The sequence below is a fragment of the Neopsephotus bourkii genome, unplaced genomic scaffold, assembly GCF_033783945.1.
Source record: "Neopsephotus bourkii isolate Nb327-2 ecotype Australia unplaced genomic scaffold, CSIRO-AGI_Nbou_v1 NB_107, whole genome shotgun sequence".
Taxonomy (NCBI): domain Eukaryota; kingdom Metazoa; phylum Chordata; class Aves; order Psittaciformes; family Psittacidae; genus Neopsephotus; species Neopsephotus bourkii.
This window is the reverse complement of record NW_026900624.1, coordinates 8,446,599-8,460,148: the sequence shown is the minus strand read 5'-3', so window position 1 is coordinate 8,460,148 and position 13,550 is coordinate 8,446,599. Positions and strand designations below refer to the sequence as shown.

Below are 13,550 nucleotides of genomic sequence, written 5' to 3'. Positions count from 1 at the left end.
AGGATGTTTTTGCTTAGAGTAGGGAAGGCTCCATTAGGCTGGCTTTTGCAGCAGAATGGAAGGGACTATTTATAAAGCCATTACAGAAATATTTATTGCTGTTAGGCACCATGGTGCAGCTGTTCTGAGTTATTTGTATGCTTTAAAAACACTGGGGTGTTCATCTTCTGCATAAAAAAACCGACTTGCCGGCCAGATTTATGTGGCACATTCATGTGCACGTGGTCTTCCCTGATCCAACAGCTACCAGGTTCAAGGCCTTCAGTGATGTCTTTCCTTTTTTTTGTTTCCCTTCAAGCATCTAATATGCTATTTATACTGCATTTCTGCCAAAATTTGTAGTCTTAAGGCCATCAAAGGGGAGTACCCAGTGCATCAAGGACCATCCAATTTATGCAGTTTCTGCTTTTGCCTAAATGCTCATCACTACCTGGGAACAGTTCATTGATCTCCACATTATTATTTCTTTTTTCCCAGACCTTATACAGCTGGGACAAGGTCCCTCAGCAATTCCTCAGTGTTGTTCTTAGCCTTCTCAGTGTAGTGAAGCTCAGCCTGTAACCATCCAAAGACTGGCCAAAGATGGTCACTCACTTCAGTCCATCTTTACACTTTCAGGCTTCATTCTGCCTGTGCCCTAACAGCTTCTGAGGCTTCTCAGGAAAGGAATTCCCTTTTTTAGGGCCTTCAGTCCATTCTGTAAGACAGAGGAGCTTGAGCAGAAAATACCTGCAATGCAAACTTAGCCGCAAAGGACACTGCTATTCAAAATAGGATTTTTACTAGTTTTAATTTCCTATGTCATTCATAGGGCACTGTGTGCACCAGAAGTGGAATTCCTGTGAACAACATGTTTCAAAAGACCAGAGTAACCCTATTCACATAATATAAACAGAAATCTTTGCTTGAATGTTCTGAGACAAGATAAGTTTAATGGAAACTGCAAATGCTGAGTAAATACTGGTGATTTTTTTTCTTTATCCTGCAGGGTTCAGGGGAGGGGAGATAAATACACGATTTAAAGCTATTAAACAACGTCTGTACGTACTCACTGGTTTACAAACCTGGGAAAACAGCTCAACCCTCATATTTGTAACACTAAAGATAATACTTATTTAAAGTTGAGGATAATTAATCATATCAGTGCTCACATAGGAGTTATATCCATAGGGAAACAGCCTGCAGCGTGTTTAGCATCAACTCCTGCACTGTGGTAGTTTGTTTTCTGGTTGTTTTGGGATTTTTTAAGCACAGCATTATTTTAATCAGTGTCAAGTTAAACAGAATATTAACTGCTGCTTTTAGGATAGTTTTTTGTTGTTTTTTTTTTTAGAGGTGAAACTGTGACACTGTATGGACTAAAAAGAACAGAAGGTTAATCTACACTGGCTTCAAAAAATGGAAGTGCAACATATCTGTTGTTTATTTTATGTCTTATTCCTTTGGATGGTTGTGTGTTTTCCTTTGGTGATGTGTGTCACTGTGCCATTTATTTTTCTTATTCTTGGAGTACCAAAGATCCTGAAATGGCTTGATGATTGCAACCGTGTGAAAAATTATTTTCTGGAAGTACGTTTTGTTAACTTCTGTTAAAAATGTGGAATTGTGTATGCAAATTGTAATCAGAGGTTTGCTGGGAAGTTAACCCGTACCAGCAGAGAAAACTTGAGTGCATCGATGGAAGAGGTGAGCCTGAATCCAAATCCTGGATCTGAATACCCTGAAACTGGGGAGGAAGCTTGGATTGGGAAATGCAGCTGAGCTTTTGCACTTTGTTCCATCTCCTATCAGCATGAGTGAGTGGCCTTAGCTCCAGGACATCATCAGAGGTTGTTTCATGTGCAAAAGGAGTTAAAAAAATTGCCAGCATTCAGAAATCAAATATTGTTGATACTGCATTTGCACTGTTAAATTTGCCTTGCTGGAGAGTTGTGTGTTATTTTTATAGGTCAATTGTTCACAAACACCTGAGCCGTTGGATACAGTATGGAGTAATAGCATCTGACATGGGTGAATTCACCTAAGTGCAAAGGGGCTTGCTGAAAGCTCTCCACACTAAGAAAAATGGGCAGAAGCAGTACACAGGGTGTTGCGTCGGCTCCTTTTGAAGAGGTTATTTTCCTTCTGTGCAGCAGCAAGTAGGGAATACTGCAGTTTAGCCCGGTTATACTCTAATGCTTAGGAAGTGCTCTCACTTTTTCAATAATATGAGCAATTACAAGCATTGTAACATACTGTACCTTGTCCTTTTAATGTTGATATCTTACAGCAGCTCATTCTTGGAGTCAAAATGGCAACTGCTATATTTTTCCTAGACTGTTTCATTAGTCGTGGTTGGGAAAGTTACATAGAAGCATTATAAAAATTTATATGAGGCTTTTTACAGCATTTGAAAATAAAAGTAGCATTCTTTTTGTAAAGTTGCTGGTTTTATTCTTTCACACCATGTACTGCAAATGCTTATTTTCCAGAATGGGCAACATCTCAGGCATTGAGGGGCTGTTTTGTGTATCTCGTCCTGAATTCTGTGGACAGTGAAAACCCCAGTGGTGCTACTCTCTCAATCAGAAAGTAGAGTTCACGGAAATTGCTCATCTTGTGCCAGGTGCAGTCATGTGAAGTCACTTCTACACTGGTTATTGCTTTTCACAAGAGACCTTCTTCCCTGTAGGCCATAATTTATTGAATAAAGGCCTCCATGGGCAGTTGGAGGCCTGATTCACTGTAGAAACTATTTTGTCCTATTGTTCCCTCTTTCTTGCTGAGTTTAGAGCAGCGGCAGCAGACGCAGGTGTGAAATAGTCATGTAAAATATTAGAGAGTTGAGCAGCTGAAAGGAAAGTGGAGCTCACAGCTGGTGACTGGCCTTTCTTTCTGGAGGCCCTTCCTCTTGAGAATTGCTGCTCTCAGTAAATGTAAATCCTGTTAAAATTGTATCAAATTTTATTCAATGGGATTACACATTTCTTTCAATAACCACGTCATATCTCAGAGCTATGTATCATAAGGATAAGCAGGCTTAGTTCTTTATCTCCTTCCATTACCAAATTTAGTATTCCTCAAAAATACAGCACTTTAATGGCAAATATAAAGGCTGTGCATTCAGCATGTGCAGAAATGTTCCTTGTTTTTAAATCAACCACTTTTAAATACTACATAGTGTATATAAAACACTGTATGAAACCTACTGTATTTCATTTCTTCATTCTTTTACAAAGTGTATCTTGCATATAAGCAAAACAGCTGTGCTCTAGACAGTAAAAGATCTTTCCTGAGTCTCTTCCTATGGAAAGAGAAGGGAGGAGTACTCAAAACAGTCTGTCTTGCTGTTGGGAGTGATGACAATAGTGGTTTCCAGCGCTGGCCAGACAAGTTTGTATCTGCAGTTCAGGAAGGTCTTAACCTTTAAGGTAATTTTATTTATCATGCATGAAAACTTTAAGTATTACAGAGGTTGTAAAATGCCTATTCCATAGCTGAATTTCAAAGATGAAAGCAGGTTTTAAATGTGGGTACCAGTGGATTGTAGCAGGTCAGCCAAGCTGGGTTCAGGCTCTGCCTCAGAATGCCATTCTGCCTCAAAGAAGCTGCCACCTGAAAGAAACCAGGTACACGAGCTGTTAGGATAGTTGAAGGGCAAGTTTTAATGTGTGTATATATATAATACACTGAATTTCTTCTCTGTCAATAGTAATGGCAGTGGGATTTGTACACTTTTTCACACAGGGGCACTTCTACAGTCAGTGTGAGGAGAAATGAATCTTCATACTTGCAGAATTTATCTCGCCACCTCCTATACCTCCCACCACCTCTTTCTCCAGGTTACGTGATAGCGTGGAGGTTACTGTTCTCTGGGGAAATGGGACATATAGGCTTGAACCTCCTCATGCGAAGCAGGGAAATTAACCCAGGTTTCTGTGATTCTGTGATTCTGTGATTCTCATTTCCCAGTCAAGTCAGGCTCTGCTAGAAGCAGTTCGTTTCTGATTTGAACTGACCCTTGATGCCACATCTTGTTTCTGTAGCAGCTGCTTTAATCCATTTCTAGTGAGTCTCCATCTGCTGCTGCTTCTCTCTCTTCTAGGAATACATGCTCCCTATACGTGCTGTCCCCATGCAGTCAGTCCACCTTCAGTTGGTAGCAGTTCCTTCCCCCCCAGGGGTCTCTGCCCATCCTCCCTGCACCAAAGATAAAATCTTTGCCCTTGACTCTTACATTTCCTACCCACAAAACTAGATGATGTTAAGAGGGCAGCTCATCCACTGAGTACGTGCTGTGACCTTGAAACTGTTGTGTAAAAGCATAACCACAGTCCCTGCTCCATGTTTTGAATCAGAGATGGCAGGTACAGATAGCAAATGTTACATACGCACCAAGATTGTGTAATGCCTTGTTTCCTTCCAGGGACATATGCAGAATCTGCCTGTCCGTGTGGATGTTCATGCTGGAATCGCAGAATCACAGAAGGTATCGGGTTGGAAGGGACCTTAAAGCTCATCTAGTTCCAACCCCCCATGGGCAAGGACACCTTCCACTAGAGCAGGTTGCTCCAAGCACCATCCAACCTGGCCTTGAATACTGACAGGGATGGGGCAGCCACAGCTTCTCTAGGCACTCTGGGCCAGCTCCTCACCACCCTCACAGGGAAGAACTTCCTCCTAAATTCTAATAGATTACTTAAAATTCTCACCACCCTCACAGGGAAGAACTTCCTCCTAAATTCTAATCAATTACCTAAATCTTCCTAATGTCTAATCTAAATCCAATATGAAGATAATGGAGCTCCAACAGGAAGCAGGTGCCAAGACAATCCCCCTGGCCATGCCTGTGCACATGGGGCCATCCACAAAACTTTGAGACTTGAAATGGGAGCACTGATGTGAAGATATGTCTCTTTAGCATCAGGACTTCTTCAAAAACTGCAACAGCTGTCCTGCTCTTGGACACTTTTATTTCTCTACAAAGTCTGCTTCTGACTTCAATGTATCTATTCAATAATAATGAAGAGTCAGATAAGAACTTGAGTCACTTTTTGATCATGACAGAGCAAATCATTGTTAAACCAGACATGCATCTCAAGATTTTTAATCCAGCAGGCTGCCTTCAAGGTCTTGTCCAGCTCCCACTAATGTCAGCCAAACATCCCTATCTAAAGTCCAAAGAAACCAATGAATAAGGATGGTCTCAAAAGCAAGCTGTTTGCTGATGCTGCTTCTGTATCCTTTACAAATAAGACAAGGAGATTTTACTACCTATGCAATTCAGTCAGTTGAAAGGCAGTACGTGAAGAGGGTGTCTTGCAGCTTCACATTACAATGGCGACAAACTTGCATGGTACCTCTGCTATTAAAGAAGAAAATATTACCTATTTTTTTTTTCATAAACAAAATGAAACTAATGCCTCAAGGAAACTTTGCAAAGTGTGTAACTTATTTTAATGCCTTTTTCTGAAAGAGCGTAGTACATAACTGGGCCCCGGTATGGATTTTGCACATTCTAGGAAGCAGGGGGATCAGTGTGACTTCTTGATTTATGAAATTCTCAGGTAGTGAACTATGAATGTGGTGCATTCAATGAGCACAATTCTGCTGAGTGACATTAGACATACTTATAGGCCTGCTCTGTGCCACGGTTGTTCGGTTTACCTCTCCAGTTAAGTCTGCCTCAACTCAGTGGCACAAACTGACTGCACGTGGTTTACACGTCTGTATCTTCACATTGCTCCTATACCAGCTGTTTAACGCGAGGCTGTCAACACTTGAAAATCTGACAAGTCTGCTTTAACCAAGGAGAAGGCTTTCAGACAGTCATGTAAGGCACTGTCAGGACCTTAGCAGGCAAGGTGGGTGAGACAGCTATAGCTTGGAGGTTCACAGATCAGTTGCATGCGAACCAAAGAGAAGATGTTGTCCTTGGAGATGCCCTGCCCTCACAGCTGGTTTTGTTCTTTAGTCACAGCAGAAAAGGCACTGAGTGGGATCTTGCTGAGCCTAGAGAGGTAGGACTCAGCTTAGAGGTGATCATTTGTACACTATGGGCACAATTCTATTGCGTTTAATTTCAACAGTAGCCTTAAGTAGCTATATTTATCCTTGTGTAGAGCTCTGTCACAGCAATACTGTTTTTCAGACACATCAGACGTTAGGCTCTTGTCATACATTCAGAAAATATCAGTTCCAGCCAGGAATGAAAAGGCTATTTAAAAACTGAGTACTATTTTGGTTTTAAGTCAAAAGTGGCACCATCAAATTGAGAGACTTTTAGGCAAGAAATTTACAAGCAAGTAAATTACTTTGTGGGGACAAACCTCACCAGCCAGGACTCCAAAATAAAGTAGGCACTTTGGAAAATGCTAATCTTTTTGACTTATTTTAACTTGGTTACGAATCCTCAAAGTAAATTGATAATGGGGTGTGTGTGTGTTACTGTATTCATTCTTCTAACTAGCTGTCTGGTTCAGATGTCCTGTTTAAAAACACACTTGATTTCAAGGCATAGGCATTGTTCTTTACATTGAGCCATGTAATACCATGGTTGGAGGGAAACTACAAACACTTGTGTTCTGGAACAGAAGTCTGTGAAATATCTGTGGTTTTATTTACAGGTATGCTGAGTAACTTTGGTTTACTGCTACAAAGTTTCAATAGAAAAAAGTTGGTTAGCTCATGCTAAGCAGTCACCCAAGTTTGTTTTTAAAGTGAAGCAATGCTGGTCACTCTAATTACAAAGAGTGACTCTCAGTTGCTCCCTCAGAGGAGGAGATTGCTTTTGTTCAGTCACTTTCAGCTTATGAAATAGGTCTCTGAAGTGTGGCATGCATGGAGCTAGCCTGGCCCTAGCAAATACAAAAAGCAATCTGCATCCTCTTCAAGATGGTATCTCAGGGAAATGCTGACTGCACACTCTTCATTGTCCTGTGTTAACAGCTAAGACATGCTATGCTTTGGATGTCATTAATCACTTACTGAAAAGAAAAAGGAGTAATAATACAGAGACCTTTCTTTAACTGACTAATAACTAACTAATAGTCTCAGGCTATTATTTAATTGTTCTGAGGTTTGATTGTTATTTTTACCCCTTTAGCAAGTTGTTGTATAAGTTGTTTGGAAAAAAAAAAGAGGCTTACATAAAGCATTCTATTCTGTATTTTATAGATAAAGTACTCACCTAAAAATGGGGCAAAAATATAAAGTGTGGCCTACTCAAAATCAGTGGCTTACATAATCTGGGATCCTACTCTGCCAAGACTCAAGGCTAACTATGTGTTATAAAGACCAATTACTGTCATATACAAGATGTATGAGATGTTCCATAGAGACCAGTCATCACCTTTAAATAAGAAACTAGTAAATGATGTCTAGAATCTCTGTTAATGATTTGGAGCACATTATGTTTACAAAATCTCCCTAAGTGCCAAGGAGGTGTGACACTGACCATAAGATCACATGAGAAATGCACAGAAGCAACATGACAGGCAGAAATACTGCTAAGAGATTGCTCTGATTTTCTGACCTAGACATACCATAAAGTGCCAAAAAATTTGGCATTGAATTACAAGTACTTCTATTGCTGCACTAAAAAATAATCAATAAAATATGGATAAGGTACATTAGCTCTGTTTCTAGTAAGTCAGTTAAAAAAGAAAAAGAAGAGGCATTTTAAATGTCCTCATTGAATGTCCTCATACGGAGGGCTTTTGTATTTAATAGCTGTTAAGCTATTTTGTTCGAGCAGTTTTCTGACACTATTTAACTCTTTATCTCATTGAGCTTTGCAACAAAGTCCATCTTCAACTTTCTGTGGTTACTGAGTCTCTCAAACATGTTTTAGTCAATGGGGCTGACTCACTCTTCTGAAATCTCCATCACATTTGGGTGTCCACTGGTGATGCAAAGCTGGAGGAGGGAACTCCTAGCTTTAAAACTGGGGCAAAAAGAGTATTTTGGCAGGGCCAGATATGATGTTTAAGACTCCTAGGAACAAACTGTTGGAAATATTTTCCAGTATTAGTTGTAGTACATGAATAAACCAAATGTGCATTAATTATAATGATTTTCTCCAAGACAGCAACCCTAGCTCCTGGTTTTTAGCTCATCCTACTGCTTTTTATTTCACTTAAGGCAGAAGTGGTTTGCAATTGCTTTTCTCCAATACAAATTCTGTAAGGCCAGCTGAACCCAGCCTAGTGAAATATATGTATCACTGCAATAGTAACTGTGTGATCACATAGAAGCTAAAATTCTGAGATGAAATGCTGAGTTTGCAAGGGCACCTTGCAAAGCACCTTACGAAAAAAAATGGGCATTGAGACTGTCACAGTACATTTGTTCAGCAACATCCCCAGCTGGAACCCACAATTCCCTGCCCAGGTAAGCATATTCTATTAGAGCTGCTTACCCATTCGGCACTTCCACATGCCATGTGTAATCCTTGGGCATAACCATGGGCAAGATGTTGAGCTGCCCACTTCCACATGGACAGGGTGCTTCCAATCAAGTGTAAACTGTGTTGGGAGCTTCACAGAGTGTAAAAGATGGCACAAATTGAGTTCAGGGCTGCATATGTCAGCAGCTCACGTAAATTTTAACACCTTCACTATTAAAGAATGTTAAAATACTTACACCTGCCTTTGTCATTTCCAAAGGACTACTAATAACAGATGCTCTGAAAGCTCACTGAACAGTACACCTGCAGAAGTATCTTCCTTTACACACATCGCCAATTATCTAGGTCCAGGCTTAATGGTCATACCAGCTGCACTGTACATGTAAAAATCACTCATACCTGAGTTCACCAGCTGGAAGTGGGCACATGTGCACCCATGAAGATGGCGCGGACAGGGATGTGTGGGTCCAGGCGATAGCCTGTTCTACCACACCTACGACTGGAACTGAGCAAGCACAGTGTGTATTAAACATTAACAAGCAGGGCAGGACAGTAAGACAGGTTCTGTCAAACGGAACAGGCATTGCTGAGGTCCTGATGCCCACACTGTGTTATAGAGGTTTCATCTGAGACTAGCTCTAAGGGTGTCTGCTGGAGTGAATGTCCATTCAGAGCTGGAGCATGTTATGCTCTTGAAAGCGCTTCTTCAGGTCTTTGCTCAAAATGATAGACTTCGCACACACCAAGACTATTCCAAGCTGGGAACCCAAGTGCAGTGAGGGTAATAGGCAGATTCACTTTGAAAGTGTACTCCTGGTATTAGCAAAAAATATAGCTACAGCCTGTGCATCTAGTGTAATCCAAGTCTACTAACACAATTTAATATACTACTACAAGTTAACCCTATTTTTGTGGGGTTCTTTACTGATAGGTGTGACTTCTCTGTCCTGCTCTGACCACACACTGGACCAGGTGACCCACAGAGGCCTTTCATAATCAAAATTATTCCATGATCCCAGTTCTTCCTCAGACAAGGTGTCCTCCATACAGTACCCTGAAAACTATCAGGTACACAGGTACAAAGCAATTTCGGTATTTTCGTGGAATCACAGAATGGTTTGGGTTGGAAGGGACCTTAAAGCTCATCCATTCCAACCCCTCTGCCATGGGCAGGGACACCTTCCACTAGACCAGGTTGCCCAAAGCCACATCCAATCTGGCCTTGAACACTGCCAGGGATGAGGTAAGCTATGGCTTTTCTGGGCAGCCTGTTCAAGTGCCTCACCACCCTCATAGTGCAGAGCTTCTTCCTCAGATCTAGTCTAAATCCAGTCTCTTCTAGTGTAAAGACATTCCTCCTTGTTCTATCACTACTTGCTTTTAGAAGTCCCTCTCCATGTACTGGAAGGCTGCTGTGAGGTTTTTCCCAGACAGCAAAGGCCAAAGTGGCCCACGCCTACCCTGGCTCTGCAATATACCAGGAGGGAGCAGGGCTACCTCCACCATACATTCAACACGGCTAGTGTGCTGTGGCCTGTCCGACTGCCACAAGTAACCCCCTCGGACCCCAACCCTCACCCCGCCTCTCTCCCAGCCCCGCTCCTCCAGGAACGGGAGAATGCCGCCCACTCGCGGCCCAGCTCCGCGGGAAGGCACGAAATGTCGCGAGAAGATGGCGGCGCTGCTGAGGCGGTGCCAAGGCGGGGGAAGGCTGGCGGGGCGCCGGTGAGCCCTCCCCCGGGCCGGCGGGACCGGCTGCTGCTGCTCACCTCAGCTCACCTCCTGCATGCCACCGGGGCCGGGGGCGCTGTGGAGCGGTGGCACGGGCCGCCCGCCATGGCCGAGGCAGGAGTGGGAAGCGCCGAGGGGGCCGAGGAGGAGCGGCGGGGCCCTGAAGGTGGGGTGGAGGGGTGGCGGCGGTCACTGTGTGGCCTCTGCCCCGCTGTAGCGGCTGTTTCGCTGTGTGTGGGGCGGCCGTGGGCGCGTACGGTATGCGGTGGGGTGGGGTGTGCCTGCCTGTCTCTCTGCCTTCGTGATGTGGCACAAGCGAGCCCTCCGTGGTTGTGGGTGCCCGGGGTGCAGGGCAGGGGGCTAGAGCTCTGCTGTGGGGGCACGTCGGTCTAGTCAGGTTCCCAGTATCGCTCTGTGGTGGTGAGGGTTTGTGGTGGTTTCTGTTTTAATTCATGCTGTTGCCTGCACGCCGGCTGGCTCAAAGTATAACCGGAACGCTGCAAACTCCTTTCTCCTGGTGAAGTTCAGTAAAGGTACCAAGGGTGGATGTTACCAGGCGTTATGTTGTGCACTCACAGAGAATTCCCGAGTATAATGTTCACTCTGTGCTTCTGTTTGTTATAGATGTGTCACCATACTGTGTGGCGTGGACTAAAAATGTCATGGCTTTTGTAACTTGGTGTGTAGTTTACTGTTTCTGATATGTATTTGCCTGTTTTATGTGTTCCTAATACGCTAGGTAACATAATGTAGTAATTTAGGTATCATTATTTTGACTCTCTGTGTGCATGCCCACGCTTGTATGGTGACCAGGGTTTGATGTTTGTTCCTTGTTCTTAATAATAAGTTTCTGCTACTAAAGCAAGGCTAGTTGTAAACCACCGACAGCTGTTTGTGCTCCTCCTGCTTTGAAACGAGTATGTTGCTTCCCCTAGGAGAAATAAGTGTTTCGCACGGCGTTTTGAGAAACAAGTGAGCAAACCTCTCCCAAGTCATCATTGCTGTTCTGTTCATTAGCACGAGTTCTTACAGGTTTTTAATAGTTGTTTCCTAAACGTCTGTTGGGTTATATGTGTTTTAATGTATATGGGTATCCTGGTGATTTGGAATGATTGGCATTATTCTGCCTCTGCTGCTTGATTGTGTAAATAACTGGTATGATTTTGTAGCAAGTAATTTAGTGTTTGAAAACAAAGTGGGGGTTTCGATAGATTTTTTGCAGTCTGTTAAATTGTGCTTAGAATAAGGCTTTATTGTTTCTATATCATGCACGTATTGTGAGGAAAGGAAATAAGCAAAATAAAGAAAACTCCAAATATGCAGACATTTCTATTTACAAATTTGTTTGGGAAAGCAACAAACCATAGGCTTTTATGTTTGATTGTGAAAGAAACCCTCCTCCCTGGTTTCTTTTGTTACCTATGCTTATACCTGTTCTAACAGATTTTGAAGAGACGGCTTTGGGTTTGGTTTTTTTTTCTGGTTTTGTTTTAAGATAAAAGTATCTTAATTTTTGTGGAATAGGTGCACACTAGGGTTAGCTGATTAAACAGGGTTTTTTCACTTGAGTGTACACATTATTGTTGATATATTTGCGCATTATAAAAAGCAAACTGTAAACTGGACAGTTCACATCAAGAAAGAATCAAATTCATTGTAAGAAGAAATAATCTGGTGGGTGATTGTGGGAAGTGGATTGTTGTTCTGAACTCCAGAGCCAGCTAAACCCATGGAAATTCTGCAGCTGACTTGATGAGAATAAGCATTTTACAATAATATGAATCAAAAAGTTGTAAGAAAACAGCTACCCTCTGTTCCTTTATCTGTGTATAATTAAAGAGAGGTGGGGTGGTTGGGTTTTTTTTACTGTAATGAGCTAGGATATATGAGACTCTTGATTTCTGTCAGTGACCTGGTTTGAGCCTGAAAGTGACTGGGAAAGCAGGGTAGTCTTTCAAGGGCTTGTGTAAGATCTTTTCATTAGCTGGTTACACTCATCTTTTTAATACACTAATAGGTTTGGCCAAATAGTTGGTGTTTGAAATCTATTAAGTAAATGTGTTGTTTAATTGGTAGGTGTTTAATTGTTTGTGATTCTTGACTACTCTTCTGAGTGGTAAAAATAGATGTGGAAAGTTGCCCATGTTAATGTTTGATATAAATGTCTATAATTTGGGATATTTTAATTTTCCCTTTCATCATTTTGTGATATTAAAAACAAATCCATTGTTCTTAAATTAACCTGGAAGAGTTTATTCTCTGTATAGAATGATAAGATGGCTTCATTACTGAAATTTCCGTATCTTGCTCCTGCATTACGCATGCTTATAAAATGGGGGGGGGGGACCCCAACTGTTTTAGGCGGTACATTCCTACTGTTTTCAGAACTCCAATGAAAATTGTTGCCCGTACTTTCAATAAGAGATACTGTGGTAGTCTGAAGATGCTTTTCGTGGCCTAAAGCTCTAAAATCAATCTATCTGTTTAATACAACTCTCATCCCTGTTTAGAAAATATGGTTCTTTGTTTTATAGGTGCTCAGATCTGCAGGACCTGATGCATATCACAGCACCTGTAACTTCCTTCCTCATATGGTCCTGTATGTATGTAGCATATAAGTATAGTTTTCCTATTCTCTGATGAAAATCTGCAGTAAGAATTCATTAAAGTAATTTTAGAAAAAAACCACCAAACCCTCCATATTAAAATAAAGCAATTTATTGTAATTACATACAATTATTTGAAACTATTTGACTTGCTAGCTATCATCTGTCTGTGCTGAACCTATAGATACATAACTGTAACTGCTTAGGTAATCAGAGACATCTTATGCCTTAAAAACCCCCACATGTCAATTTGACAAAACGTAAGAATCCAGCTTGGCATCTCGAGTAGTACCTTAGTTTAGAAAATGTAGGTTGCTTCTTTGCCTAGATATGAGTGCATATACATATATATCTGCTTCTTTGTATGACTGTATGCTCCCAAGGATTTTAGACTGAGACGCTGAAATCAAGTAAGTACTCAGAGGCTGTGTGCACATCAGCATTTTGGTTCAGAGCAATAGCACTGGTTTGAACTGAATCCCATCCTCCCCAGTTCCTGCTCATGGGTTTGGTTTGAACAGCAATTTTGGTATAAACAAACTGGACCCCTTTCAGAAGAAACTAAACTAGAATCATTTTGTAGCAAGGTTAGGGCCACTCCAGGCACATACCAAACATACTCCAACTCCAGACATAAGGGACTGAACCAGTGGTTTGTTCTCAGACAGCTTTCAAATACATGCATTGTAAGGATTTTTGGCCCAGTGAACCAGACTAAATGTGATTTAGTGTAAGCTCCCTGAACTACTTACAAATTAGAAACGGGCTTGTGAACCAGCTGATTCTTTCTACTGACCTGTTGCTGTTATGCTGTTGTATTTACTACT

General features: G+C 41.8%; 1 protein-coding gene and 1 long non-coding RNA gene across 9 annotated transcripts in view; one reads left to right on the top strand and one right to left on the bottom strand.

The window, feature by feature from the left end:
• Nucleotides 1-3,398: 3,398 nt before the first annotated feature.
• On the bottom strand, nt 3,399-10,282 carry LOC133215620 (uncharacterized). 3 transcript variants are annotated; one of them, XR_009726443.1, is made up of 3 exons: nt 10,156-10,282; nt 7,755-7,896; nt 3,399-3,587 (listed from the first exon to the last, which is right to left on the bottom strand). It is a non-coding gene; the product is annotated as an uncharacterized LOC133215620 (long non-coding RNA). The 3 variants fall into 3 exon arrangements; XR_009726445.1 differs by lacking the exon at nt 10,156-10,282 and adding an exon at nt 9,965-10,101; XR_009726436.1 differs by lacking the exon at nt 10,156-10,282 and adding an exon at nt 8,399-8,741.
• Nucleotides 10,031-13,550, top strand: part of BMAL2 (basic helix-loop-helix ARNT like 2) — a 37,982-nt gene continuing 34,462 nt past the window's right edge. For 5 of the 6 annotated variants that reach the window (XR_009726416.1, XM_061359688.1, XM_061359680.1 and 2 more), the window contains exon 1: nt 10,031-10,283. Coding sequence is in view for 4 of the 6 variants with exons in the window: in XM_061359688.1 (XP_061215672.1) it covers nt 10,046-10,283 (238 nt within the window). In the remaining 2 variants the exon portion in view is untranslated. Of the gene's footprint in view, nt 10,284-10,521; nt 10,651-13,550 lie in introns of those variants that run through there. The other variant, XM_061359701.1, reaches the window with a different exon arrangement.